The sequence below is a fragment of the Helobdella robusta genome (assembly GCF_000326865.2).
Source record: "Helobdella robusta unplaced genomic scaffold HELROscaffold_34, whole genome shotgun sequence".
NCBI lineage: Eukaryota > Metazoa > Annelida > Clitellata > Rhynchobdellida > Glossiphoniidae > Helobdella > Helobdella robusta.
This window is the reverse complement of record NW_008704659.1, coordinates 429,756-444,728: the sequence shown is the minus strand read 5'-3', so window position 1 is coordinate 444,728 and position 14,973 is coordinate 429,756. Positions and strand designations below refer to the sequence as shown.

Here is a 14,973-nt window from a genome sequence, read left to right as displayed (position 1 = left end):
AATAATATCGAATGAACGAGTTTGTGGCATCGAAAATTATAAAATGAAATAAATAGATAACAACGAAGTCGCCATTCCTTCCTTAAGTATGACAAAGACATTACGAAAAAAATGAAAATATGAAGGACGGCGTCTCCCGGAATGCCTCTGAAATGTTGGAAAAAGGTTCCGTGTGTTCCGTTGTTAATTGAATAAATCAGTTGACAATCTTCAACCACTGCAAATGAGGGCATGACTGAATGCACCAGCCTCATTTTTGGCTAGGAAAGTTTGAAATATTGTGTTTATTTTATAAATGTTATGTCAACACAAAACGAAACACGACAACGAGTTTCTAAACGACGGTTTTTAGAATAGAATTTATACATATTTTTAATTGTTTGTTAAAAAGTGTAAAAACAATCTCTATATATTTCTGTAGGTACTATGTATACTAATTTTTTAGAAATACTTCTGAAAATGACCTTACGATACAACTTTAATTAAGTAAATTCAAAATGTATAATGAATGATTCCTAAAGCAAGATGAATCACGAAATGCAATGTTTGTATCACCTACAAATTTATTAGTAATGTTTCGCTGTGGAAATTTAATCGACAAGTTTCAGTATCATTTTCAAACTGAGTGAAAAACTGTCAAGCATATTGATATATATGGTCATATATATACAATATATTATATGTTATACTCCATATGTATGGATGGCCTACTTACTGTATTACGGATTGTAGGATTGTGTCTGCGAACGTCTATGGCAAGTATTTGACAATTTATTTGGATTCACTTTTAGTCATTGTTTAAAAATTAAAAGTTAATTTACAGAAAAACATGACCCTTCGAATTTCATAGATAAGTAAATAAAATATGTAAATGTCGGATACAGGCGTCGTGACTGATCGCCAAAAATTGACATATACTTAACTAATAGTTGTAAAAATGATGTCATGATATGATATCATCAATTACTTTACGATTTCACTTCATTTTGTCATTTGTGTGTGTGTCACTTGTTCTCAACATTCAGATATTATATTTTTTCAACCTTTGCTCACTGAACGAATATAGTTCTCTTTGAAACAGTTTTTAATTTGATTTGTATATAGTTTTACTATCGTATTGGCTTCGTCTGGTTTTCGTATCTTTAAGTAAACAGGGTATGACAGTACATTGATTTTGTTTTAAAACACTGAGGCTGTTAAGACTGACTTTTTATAATTTATAATATTAACTGTTGTAGGTAAATTTATTTGTATTTGATTATTCTATTCATCTCGGTCGTCACTCAAATCAAAATGTGTTCAAAATTCATGTTTGTGGAGCCAGTGTTGTTCCTCTACAATTTGTATTTCTATGGTAGCATGCCTCTGGTGAGTCAGTTTGTCAGACATTTGATAATGACAAATAAAAAAGAATACAGTTTCAATCAGATGGAGAATAGCAATGGAAACAACAACAGCGAAACCTGTCCTGCTACTGATGCAACTAATTCTGATTCCACTGATAATCCTGCGGTAGATGCAGAAGCTTCACAAATTTTGCTCATCATGCACCTAGCTGCACTGATGCCTGCATTTCTTGTTGTTATTTTCTTTGGTGGCTTCAGTGACAAGAAAGGGAGAATACCAGTTTTAGTAATGCCTATGGTTGGAGCTACATTCCGAATGATATTTTTAATTGCATCTTGTCTCTATGGCTTGAGCATGACTCTATTGGTGTTATCCTCTCTACTGGATGGTTTCTTTGGAATGTCGTCATTGCTGCTCATGGGATGTTTTGCTTACGTTTCTGATGTGACAGATGTGGCTCACAGATCTTACAGGACTGTTCTACTTGAAGCTTCTGGCGGTCTTGGAGTTGTTCTATCTCATCTGGTAGGCGGTGTCCTGAAAGATTACATTGGCTATCTGTGGACTTATGTGATATTGCTTGGATTAGTCACTATTACATTGATTTATATTGTATTCTTTTTGAAAGAGTCCGTTAATATAATCGATCATGAAGCGTCACTGAGTCCAATAACGTATCTTAAAAATGCCTTTCAATTATTCGCGGAGAAAAGTGATGATAGAATTAAAAAGATTTCAACTCTTTTGATGATGTTTCTCATTTCCCTGGTTCAGCTGGGAAGTTTAGATGTTCAAACATTATTTTTGCTCAAATTTCCTCTCTGCCTCACCGCATCTTGGGTTGGCTACTTCAACGCAGAGGATTACGTAGTTAGCAACCTGGCAAACTGGATGTTCACAAAACTCCTCGGCAATTTGTTTGGAGATCTGGGGCTGGTGAACTTGGGCTGCGTGTTCTCAGTGGCCTACTTCTTGTTTTTCGCCTTCTCCTACAATTTGCTGATGCTCTTTCTAGGTGAGTCCTCTCCAGATGTTCGCTCATAAAAAGCGCTTTGTGTCAATGTGTGCGTGTTTTTATTATAACCAGAAGTACACTTAACGACGAAAAATTTATTTTCGACCGCAAGAGATCTCTGGTTTTTTTCTTTTCGTGTGTTTTACACATATGTTGGTACTGGTAGGAGCGTTGGCTCATCTATATTGTTATTTTTTAATATAAAATGTACGCATTTTGCTTTTTCATATTTTGCTCCAGATTTACAGTAATTTCAGCAAATCATTATCATAATTTTATGCAAAGATTCATTAAAATTATGCATCATAATGTGCTAAAACAAATTTGTATTGGTTAGGGTATTGGTTTATCTATTCATAAAATGCATACCTGATTAAATGATCGATTGACTCAACTGATCGATTGATTTGATTGGTTAGTTGAATGATTAATTTGACAAATTTATTAAATTATCAATAGAAATTCCATAAAAATTTCAGTGCCGGTTGCAGGTTGTGCACACATGCTGCCGATCCCAATATTGAGAGCTTATGCATCAAAGATAGTGCCGGCAGAAAAATTAGGTTTGATTGATGATGTAACATTTTCATTCATTTTTACGGAAATTTACCTACGTTGAAATTTCCAGGATTGATGTTTGCCAGCTTAGCATGGATGCAGATGATAGGGATTGTCATTGGTCTAGTCATTCAGAATGAGATCTATGCCGCAACGGTCTCTCAACAGCCTCAAGTTGTTTTCATATTCAACAGCTCTTTATACGTCTGCATCATACTCATCTTATGGTAGGTAGATACATTTTAGTCCTTAACTTGCATCGCATGAGTTTTTAATGTATTTTTTTAATTTTCTTTTACCCAGCGTCTATTGGGGCACTGATAAAGCTTTCAAACGTCGAGCCGGTTACGAAAATATTCCCTCAGAAGACTAATTATTCTTGTTATAAATTTGCTATGTTTGCTGGGTTTATTTTTTGCTTTAGAAAGATATTCATCTGCTTTTATAGAATTACAAAAGGCAAATCACTTTGTTAAATATGAATCCGTGATGTTAAAATGAATTAATTTAATTTGATGCACTTGTCAAAAGCGAAATAAAATTGACGTATTACTTTGTTGTTTTTCTATCAAATATAATAATAATAATGTCACATGTCAGCACGGCCACCAAAGGCCTTTTTGAACAGATGCTGTTTCAATAGCTTCTTAATGGATGAAACAGTTGGTTAAAATATGATCAAAGTTGATTAGAACGCCTTTTAAAAAAATTTCGTTCGAATGCATAGGAAAGTTTACCTGTTCTAACCTGTTCGTGGCGAACAAAAAAAGGCAGACTTTATATTTTGGATACTTTCTGGAGTAAATTACAATACAATCAAGAATCAATTGAACGTTACTATTTAACTCGTGTTTTAATAGCGATCAGGATTCATTAAACACTGTATAAATTTCGATAGCGATTGTACAGCGCCAGCTTATTTGCACTGAACAAAGTTAAAAACAATAGTCCATTTATCTGTTTATAAAAACATGACAAATATAATACAGGAATATCTGGATCGCATAAAATCAGATCTAGACCAGAAAAAACGTTGTGGTCTATTAATGTTCTACATGTGGCAGGTACACTTGAATGTCTGACAGCAAGTCAAAACACAGAGAATCTCCACTATTTGAAATGCCTTTAGATTTAATGTATTTAAAATATGTTATAGAAGACAGTACAGTAGGCTAGGCATATCGCATATTAACTTTTTGAAAATAAAAAATTGTCTAGAAAGTTTATCTAGAAAAAATACTTCGTCAAAGTAATTGCTGGCAGTTAATGTCTTTGTTATACCAAGTGTGTGTGTGTGTGTGTGTGTATGTGTGTGTGTGTGTGCTGCATGCAAAATCATTATATGTGGGAAAGACGCCAAATAAAAATACTAATTTAAATTAATTATCATAATTTCACTTAATTAAATCATCAGCCATTCATTGTACGTGTCGGTGCATGAGTTCTGTTAAGTTTTTCAATGCGTTTAGGCTGCTTGAAGTCTTGTGCGATCAGAAATAAGATGAGATGATAAGGGATTTATCGAAAAAACTGTTTACAAATCCGTTTTTAAGGCAGGAAAAGGCGATGCTATAATAGAACAGATAGTAATTTTTAACTTTATAGATTTTTCTGCGGTAAGTGTCTTAAAAATATACTGATTTACTTTTTATTCCGCATAATTTTTACTCAATTCAAAGATAGAATTAGTATTTCAGTACTAAGTAGTCGTAGCAGCAATAGTAGCAGCAGCAGCAGTAGTAGCAATAGCAGCAGCAGCAGCAGCAGCAGCAGTAGTAGCAGTAACGGTGGCAAACAAAACAAAGAATTTGCCTAATTATGTGGCGATGATTAATGTGCAGGTGTCCGTATTTAGCTTGCTTTGGAGATAAATTAACATCAAATTACGAAGCCAATTTCAAATGTACCTATTTATATATTTTATTTATTCGATAATTATTCTCTATTGAATATTTTTCGTCAATTTGATACTTATTTTTGTATTGCTTTGTACTTGTTCAATATAACACTTCAGTTACGCATTCACCTTTGTGTTTCGCTCTATCCTCTTCAAGATCTAATTTTCTTTCTCTCTCTCAACACATAAATGCATGCATTCATTTTACTTCGTGCCCTTTCAAACTCTACGTTTGTCAGTGTTTGAGAAAATGATGATTTTGATTATAATAAAATTGATGATTCAAATTAATTACAAAACCTTTTCATGATTAACGATTCTATGAAACGAAATGTGCCACTGCCGACAAGCTCTATTCCACGAAAATTTTCGTGAAACCAAACCAGGTGAATCTCATTTATATAACATGAGGCCGTCTGATATCCAAATACATTAGATATACCACTTGGATAGGATATGATTCTGTTTAGTTTATGTAAAGAAAGGCAGGCACGCACTATCTATGATCAAGTGCACATGGTTATATCCTTAATACATTAAGTATGAGGACACTTTCATGATGAAACGCAAGTCGTATTATACGTACTTACGTCCATGATTTTCATGTATAGGTGGTATTTTGTATGGAAATTTTATCGGTCGTAATTTGCATATTATATACATATATATGGACAATCAATCGGTCAGACTTTCGATATATACCTTACATATACAAGTATACTGTCGATTACTGATGGTAATATCACTAATATAATAAATACACAATCATAGATATGGTAAAGTAGAGATTGTAAAGCATATATTCAATATGGTGGGGCATTTCAATATATTCAATATGGAGGCTCATATACATACGCGCTGTGGCTTTGTCTTATTTGCGCGCTAATTTCATATAGCTGGCTGAATGTGTGTATCAGGTATCAGGTATTATATGTATGTATGTATGTATGTATGTATGTATGTATGTATGTATGTATGTATGTATGTATGTATGTATGTATGAATGTATGTATGTATGTATGTATGTATGTATGTATGTATGTATGTATGTATGTATGTATGTATGTATGTATGTATGTATGTCTGTATGTATGTGGGTATGTATGTATGTATGTGTATGTATGTATGTGTATGTATATGTGTATACATTAAGTGTGTATGTATGTATGTTGCTGGCTTACGTGCGATCAATTGCTATGCTCATATACCCAGTGTATTTGCATAGCATAGCATAGTGCTTTATATCTATCCGTTTTGTAAAAGAAATACTCATTTATGTAGCATTTTCTATACATGGCGCGTACTATACATTAAATTAAAAGCAAACGTTATATGATTTTTACAATTATTAATTTATATCGCGTAATATAAATTATTTACACCATATAATTTGATATAATTAGTAACGAAAATTCAAATTTATTGTATGCTATCTACGGCCTGATTGGTAATACGACTCTATATATTATCTACGCCTTGTATATCAACATATATAGCTATAGATAGAGGAAATACTCCATATTTAATATATTAGGTATACTTGAATAATATCGCCTATATTTCGATATTTCTGTAGTTTAGTTTCTTTATAATAATAGAGAATTGAACTGCAAACTTTCGAATGTCATATTCCCAATACGTGAACATGGGTGAGTTGAAAATTGTTGTTTTAGCATCGAATATTGCGTCGAATGTGTATGTGTGTAATGTATGTTGTATTGTATTCGTATTGTATTTGGTAATGTCTGCCGTAAACGTAAAAAAAGTAACGCTATGTATCCGATGCTTCATATCCCGTGATCTCATATATTTCGCACGATATATTCTGCTCGATTTTGTCTTCTAAGTTTCTATTCTTTAATTAGTTTAATAGTTTTAATATGATCGTCTTAGCAGCGAATGCGCGCGATCAATTTTTTAATTTTTCGTTATCTTACCGATGGTTGAAAATTGCAAATATCAAAAAAATGGCCTAATTTCGTGTCGAAATTTAGCCTGAAAGTAAATCAAAAATTTTTTTAAATTTGAACTTAAACGAATTTATGGTTCTTTAATATTATTTTTCTTCTTCTCTTCTAATCTTGTGTTTACTCTTGCAATCTGCTATTGGTGCAATTAAATATTTTTGGCAACGTTTTTCTTTCATATGTTTTCTATACTTTTAACGTCAGAGGGATTTAACCACTGCTTGTTTCCAGGGTTCGCCCCTAGAGATGCCACCAACCCGTACAACATGATGACCACACTGCCGATGCATGCCAGACCACTACAACAGACGCTGACCAATCACATACCCCAGGGAATTGGTTTGTTGATTATTTCATTGCTTATTTTTACTTACATGTTAATAATGATTGATCCTATTTTAATATTACATTTTTTATTTAATTTTGCTGATGCATGTTCAATTCAATAATATTTTCAAATGGTCACTTTGAACTTTAACGACATTGTATTTTTGATTTGTAGATCTGATCACTAGACCAACTCCACAACAACAGCAGCAAGCCCAACAGCAAGCCCAACAGCAAGCCCAACAACAGGCTCAACAGCAAGTTCAGCAGCAACAACAAGCCCAACAGCAACAACAACAACAACAACAACAGCAAGCCCAACAACAGCAACAAGCCCAACAAGCGCAAGTGCAAACTCAAGTGCAAGCTCAGTTGCAGACACAGGTTTTAACCACAACCACCACTTTGCCACGAATATCACGCAGAAGATCGGGCGACCCGAACAGACCCAAAAGACCAACCTCTGCTTATTTCTTCTTCATTCAGTTGGAGAGAGAAGCAGCTGTAAGAAGAGGGGAAAAGATTTCTCGTGTATGTTTCGTTTCTTCAACTTTTTTCCAATAGCACCTGCTGTGTGTTGCTTTTTTCTTGTTTTAAATTTAAATATTTTCTTCATCCATGTAGGTCGCAGATTGGACAAAACAGGTATCGGCCAAGTGGAGAACGTTGTCGTTGGAAGAGAAAGCCAACTACCAACGACTGGCTGCATCTGATAAAATCAGATATTCTCAACAGGCAGGGATTATTTTCTATCAATTTTATTCAATTGTTAATATTTCGTTTTATACTATTTTTCAATACTACAGCCTTATATCTTGCATTAAATTTGTGTCAGCTGATTTTGTACAGTTGTTCAAACTCTTTATTCAGCAGCATAGCTTTATTTGAATACTTGCAAAGATGTTGATCACAGAGTTTGACTGACTTTACCATATATTTTTACCCAGTTGTTTTAAAATGGGTCACATTTAAAATTGTTTTTCCAGCATTTTCATTGGAGCATTGTTCAATGGTCTTGTTTTATGGTCTTACAATGCTTTTTATTATTCCAAAAGCTTTTATTTAAGGGAGATTAGTAGAAATTGGAAAACTTATTACCAATGGTGGTTTGCTACTTTCTTTCCTTACAATGTTTTACTTAGGCATTTTTGTGGCATTGTTTCTCTGGCCTGTTTGTTACTGTTCTACATTATCAGAATTTCTCTACATATATATTTTTGAAAATATAATTATTAGTTACTTATACTTTGCTATATAAATGAATTTGTTGCATATCATCAGTTCAAATAATTGGAGAAATCTTTCTTTGAGGCAATACTATTTTGTCTGATTAGTGTTATTTAAACTAATTGATGGAAGCATTGAGTCCTTTTCATTTCTTATGCCAGTCTGAAAGTTATGCTTCAATATATAAATTATAAGATAATCAACGATTTTGATTTGGGTCAAACTTGCACTCTTGGTGTAAATCATAAATTATCTTTTGAAAAATTTTAAATTGAATTTCTACTTCATATTTTAAAAGCTAATGTGAAATTTGTAAACCCTTCAGATGCGATGTACCCCAGTTTTAAAATTTAGTTTATTAGTTTAGCCCTCTTCATCCCTGGAAAATTATATCCCCATGCTATCTTTATAAGCTTTCTCCAATTTAGTGAACTTAGATGATTCCTAACAAATTTTTGTTAACCTATCCATATATATCTATCTCACTATGCTTTAAAATTCTGACTGGTGATTGTTATATTTTTATCTGTAACAACCAGGTTGCAGATTACAATGGCAAGAATAGGAACCGACCAAAGAGGCCACAATCTGCTTATATCATTTGGCTCGGAGATTTTAGAGCACAAATGAAAAACAGATTTGCAGAACATAAAGATTTACTTAGAGCCGGTGAGAGCCTCTAAGATTCAAAATTTAAAATGCATTTTCCTCTGACTGTTAACACCTTTCTTGTAGTTTCTTATTTCTAATAGGCTTCATGCTTTTCTTTACTGTAGAATGTAGGTGTGATTTGTTAAAATTGTAAGGTCTGCCCTGATTGTGCCCTAGTCCAAAACTTGAGACCCAGGGCAGGTCTTAAATCACTCAGTTCATGTTTATTGAAAGCAGGAGGGTCCCAAGACAATTGCAACGCTAAAATGTTTTACTAAATTATAGTCCTAGTAATGTTTACTAGTTTTTTTATAAGTAGCTAACACATTTTCAATTTCATTTTGTCACAAATAAAAGAAGACCAGTTTAAAACATATTTTTAAATTGAATTTTTGGATAAGTTGAAAAATTTATCATAATCTTGTGATTAACTTTGAATGTTAAAAGTTTGTTGTTTATCTGATTAAAATTGATTTCTATCAATATTTATACCAAGATTGCAAGTTTTAAATTAGCCCCAATTCAAACTCATTGCTGAATAACTTACTAAGTAAATCTCATATTCAGTCATACTCTCATTTTGAAGTCTAGGATTTCAATTTTTTAAAAAATGAAAACTAAAATCTCTAGCTTGTTGCAATTATTCTGGTTTTCCTTCTGCTTTCGTAGTACGCGACTTAAATCTTTCAAACTCTTTTTCGAAATCTTCTTGAAGCTGGTGAAGCCTGGCGAAAAATGACACCAGTCGATAAGATGCCATACGATCGATTAGCTCAGCAGGAGAAGCAAAAATATGGAGAGGCACTCAAGGGATACAACTTTGTAAGAAGCTATAAGGCTGCTGATGTTTGTCATTCATTCATTATGCTTTTTATTTCTTTCCACACTAGTTATACATAAATTTTTATGTTTTGTTATTCACTACTACTAATTTATTCACCTTTTACAGATTTATTGAGTTTTGAATTTTTTTTTTGTTTTTTTTTTTCTCTTACATAATTCGTGCAGCATTAGTTATTTAGGTTACATTTCTCCACAAAGCAGGCTCCATCGTATGCGGTGAAAGATGCAAACAGACCCAAAAGGCCAAGATCCGCCTACATCATATGGTTACTTGATTTCAGAGCACAAGTCAAAAGTAGATTTGTCGGCAACAAGGAGTTACTCCGAGCAGGTTAGGGGCGTATATCAAATCATAAATAAATGTACATTTGATGATTATTACTTGTTTAGTACATTACTTCATAATCCTCTCTCTTTCTATAATGAAAACTATACTAGTAAATGAATAGAATCAAAATAATTTTTCATTTTAAAATGAAATTTGTTTTTCTGTCTGTATTTATTTACTAGATAATGCTCTCACAATTCAGTATTTTATAAAATTTTCCTAGATATAATTTTTTTATTACAATCTTGGAAAGCCTTTTAGTAAGGTAGATCTTTATAAATTAACCATTCCAGGCTGAATTTCAGAGATCTTTCTTTATTAATAAATCTATCATTCCAACAAAGTGTCTTTTATTTTAGCCTCAATGAATAATTTGCATTTACATTTTGAATAATTTTAGCCGGTGAAGAATGGCGCAAGATGACAAGCATTGACAAGTTACCTTATGCTAGATTGGCCGAACAAGAGAAACAGAAGTACGGAGAAGCCATGAAAGGTTACAATATGGTAAGTCAGTCTAATAAATCTCTTTGTCAGCCCAGTAATTTGCCATTCTGAACTGTGTTTCAATGAATTTGTAATTTATTTGTAACAACTTGGTTTTGAGATTGTTTTTCTAAAATTCATTGCAATGAATCTTGTTCAAATTTTTAAAAAACTTTTTTGTTCTTTTGGTGAATCTCTTTAATGAGTTTTGTTTCTTATAATTTCTACTATCAAAAATTCACCTTTTTTCTAAATTTGTTTTTGATAAAACTTCTTTCTCAGTGAACTTAAATTTACACAAAACAGTAATAACAAACTAAGTTGTTTCAATTCTATTTTAGAATATTTAGTTGTACGCTATTAATTACTAACCGAAAAACCACCCACACAGGTCTTCTCAGCCCCGACACCTGATCCCAGGACATCGTACAGGTCCCCGTTACCTCCGACCCCGATTCATATTATATCCTCTACGTCACTTGCATCTCTTCCTCAGGTTACATCACCTATCACCATCACTACTACTGAAAGAGGAGAGGTAGGGCCCTGTTTTCATTGATTGTTTTGTTGTTGTTTATTTATGTTTTTATTTATTTAATTATTTATTTATTCTTTTATCATCTGTCTTCATTCAGGTTGGCAGTTTAACAGGAAAGGGTGGCAGACCAAAGAGGCCCAGGTCAGCTTATATTATATGGCTACTGGACTTTAGGGCCCAGATGAAAAGTAGATTTGCTGAGAATAAAGAGCTTCTAAGAGCTGGTATGTTTATTGTATCATACTTGCTATACTTTTTTTCATGTTTAATGTTGAAATCCTCTCTTTAGTGTTTATCAGAGGTGTCGACAACAAACAGAGAGGCTATGTAAATATATGATATCGATGCATCACACATTTTATAGGACAGACTGGAATCTCTTTGTATTCGATACCAGCTACTGCGATAGCACGTTAACAAGCCACTTATTTATTAGAGTACATTGAGGTCTTCTGCTTTGTCAAAAAATTTTTGATGATAGAATATTTTACAATGATTTTTTGCAGCTGGAGAGGAGTGGAGAAAAATGACAAACATAGATAAAATGCCCTATGCCAGACTGGCTGAGCAGGAGAAACAGAAGTACTGTGAAGCTATGAAAGGTTTTAATATGGTAGTTTGCTAATGATTTTTTGTTCATTTTAACCATTTATCAATCTATTCATTTGTTTATTTATTTATTCATTTGTTTTTCATTCTTTTCTTTGTTGAGTTTTTGTTAGAAAAGTTTATAAAAAAAAGTTTAACTTTATTTTTATAGAGTTCAATAATAATATCATTACAAAATACGCATTATAAATCTGCGTTATTCTCTTCTCTGTTAGCTTTTTCCACGCCAAGAACGCTCAAAAATGAAGCAAAAGCTGAAGTTTGAGGAATTATCTTCGACCATCTTTTAAATGAATATCATCCAAAATCAATGACAAAATGAACTTTGTCTTCTGACAATGGCTTAACCAACATCAAATGTAATTTGACTGGTATATGAAACTGTAATTCATCCAATATTTTGTGATAGATGTTAAAAAGATAAAAAATTTCATCTTCATATCGTATGTGACATCCTCATTCTCGCCACTGCTACTGATGGTTGCTATAGTTGCTGGTTGTCAATCCTAGGAAAGAATGATGACCTCTCTCTCTGCTATCTAGATTTAATTTTATGTCTTCTGGACACTTTTATATAAGTAAACAGCTGAGTCTAGAAGGTGCAAAATAAGATTTGATAATGTCAAGGTCACCATGCCTTAGTCAATTCAGAATTCTCACCATCCTTTATTTAAGTTGTTTGTGCCTTAGTACTTGAAAAACCTATAATCTCAACCAATCTAACAAAACATTTGCAAGTAAAAAGATAATGAGATAATTTCCTCCTCAGTATTTTGTTTAAATATCATTATTAGTTTCAGTAATGTCATTTTCTGTTCATTGTGTCTCTTTAAAAACAACCTTAGGGTAATTTAAGTTTAAATGTTATAACACAGGGTACAAAAAAAGCCAAAATATACGAAAATCGCCTAGCAAACAGTAGCTTATACAGTCAGCTGAATGCATCAATAGCTATAACGACCCTATCAAATCTTCCACCGTCTACTTTGGCAGCCGCTATCCAGCAACATTCTACCAACGGTATGCACGCCGAGACTGATTTTGAAGATTAATTAATGTGTGCTTTGCTTTCTTGTCTGTGTGTGTGTGTGTGCGCGTGCGTACGTGGGTATGTTTGTGACTAGTGGATCATCATTCATTCACCTGTTCGTTTATCTGTCTGTATATTTTGTTGGCATTTTTATGTTTGAATTCACATTGCCTCATTCTCTGGTTTTATGGTTGCTTATATGTTCGAAGGAATTCTTAATTATAATGGATGCATATTTCTTCTGTTGTTGCTTGTAGCGTGAATCAGCTTTTTTGCATCACGTTTAGCTCAGTTGATGGATGGCTTGATGGTAATTAAATTGTATAAAGCTTAAAACTGATGTAAAATGATTTATTCTGGATTTGTTTAATACGTTTCAATTGAATACAATAAATGATACGAATGATAACGAGTAATAAAAGTTTAAGAAAAATAGATTCATCATAATTTTTTAAATGTTCCAATAACTGACGTTGTTTTATTTATTTTTTTTTCCTTTATATCAAACAGGACTGACGCTGTGAAATCGCGATGAACTGAATAAAACATTTATATATATTTACATTTGTGTGTGTGTTGCTAGCTAGCAAACATGCCACTTATGTGTGTATATGTATTTTTATTATTTGTAATGTTGTTCATTAAATTTACTTTGTTTTGCGAGGATTTTCAGTGTTCATTAATTCATTTTTTACTGATGTTAAATGTGTAAGGATCGATGTTCGTTTTTTCATCTATGAGAACTCAATGAAATGCTTATCTTTAGTGTACATATTGAATAAATTGTTATTAAATCTATATGTTTATTCATTTCATTTATTAAATTTATTATTATATTTTTATTTATTTAAAAAAAAATGTTCATTCTGGATTTTTTTATCAACGCATCGAATGCAGAGTTACGTTATACCTGTAAATACGCGATGAAATGTGTACGCGCGCTTGTATATGTGTTCAATGTACATATATATTTGTCTGTACATGTGTGTGCAAATATGTTTTTGTATGTGTATATTGGGGGTCGCTGGATCAAGGAGGTAAAGGAGATGTGATGAGTGTATATGTGGATGCGCCTGTATGTGTATATATAGTAGCCACTTGCTAGCTGTAACTTGGATTTACCACTGATCATGTTACTTTTCAATGCATCGATAGTGTTTTATTTAAATTTTTTTTTTTTTCGTACTAACATCGTTAGTTGTATAATTAATTATAATGTTGATATCATGGTGAGACAATTCAATTGAACGTGTATGTATATTTGTGTATGTTTTTATGAGTTTAATGTTTCAAAATATCAAATTTGTTGGCGCTCTTAGACCTACGTACCTATATATATATATTAAAATATGGTCTTCCTATATATATATATATATATATATATATATATATATCAACATTTTAAAAACTAGTATTGGAATGAATTTAATAATCTTATTCAATATTAATTAATTTTAGTGGTTGTGAGTTGTTGAGAATCATTTGACTGTTAGTTATATTTTTACATTTTCAATTTTATGGTTCTGGGTGAACGAAGTAACATAATTTGTCATTAAGTTCTTTGGTTTATCTTCACTAGTAAGTTTGATGAGACTACATCAATTCTCTTCACCGTCTTCTTTATTTTAAAGGTTTATTGCTTCACCAAATTTTTTCTCCAGATAAACGTCTTTGCCTGGTTTTTTCATAAACGTTTATGTAAATTCTAGTTTAGTGGCTGGGCATGTTAGTTATTTTTCCACTCCACGATAAAGCAACATGCGTCTGTTTCTGTCTAACTTTAAGGATTTTTATTTTGTATATTTTCTTTATTTCTTATTTTTGTGAGTACGGTTTATTGTTATGCTATCTAATAATAATTTTGGGAAATGTATAATATTTTTTATTAAATAAAATTACATAAAATATTTTTTACCACGTGTTACCAGAATGTTGGTATGCGTATATATATATATATATATATATATATATATATATATATATTTTTACAATATTCTATAAATTCTACCGAATGTTTCGTTTTTTCGATTTTTCTCACTAAAGTTTTTTGGTGAACGTTTATTTTATTAAAATTCAAAATAAACTTATTTTTCGAATTCATGCTGCAAATAAGGCCATATTGCGATTCCGAATGAATCATCGTCAGTGCT

At 32.1% G+C, this 14,973-nt stretch overlaps 3 protein-coding genes across 3 annotated transcripts; all 3 read left to right on the top strand.

The window, feature by feature from the left end:
- Window positions 1-1,293: 1,293 nt before the first annotated feature.
- Window positions 1,294-3,293, top strand: HELRODRAFT_175544 (hypothetical protein; the record flags this gene model as incomplete). Its single annotated transcript, XM_009022970.1, has 4 exons — window positions 1,294-2,362; window positions 2,842-2,925; window positions 2,991-3,147; window positions 3,224-3,293. The coding sequence occupies 4 exons, from the start codon at window positions 1,294-1,296 to the stop codon at window positions 3,291-3,293; spliced, it is 1,380 nt and encodes a 459-aa protein (XP_009021218.1).
- A 4,253-nt stretch (window positions 3,294-7,546) lies between these two features.
- On the top strand, window positions 7,547-9,889 carry HELRODRAFT_82979 (hypothetical protein; the record flags this gene model as incomplete). Its single annotated transcript, XM_009022969.1, has 4 exons — window positions 7,547-7,642; window positions 7,736-7,879; window positions 8,878-9,007; window positions 9,705-9,889. Coding segments are annotated over 4 exons (555 nt in total), but the record flags the coding sequence as incomplete, so codon positions are not given.
- A 162-nt stretch (window positions 9,890-10,051) lies between these two features.
- HELRODRAFT_82753 (hypothetical protein) lies at window positions 10,052-10,718 on the top strand (the record flags this gene model as incomplete). The annotated part of the gene is made up of 2 exons (XM_009022968.1): window positions 10,052-10,163; window positions 10,561-10,718. Coding segments are annotated over 2 exons (270 nt in total), but the record flags the coding sequence as incomplete, so codon positions are not given.
- Between the last annotated feature and the right edge of the window lie 4,255 nt (window positions 10,719-14,973).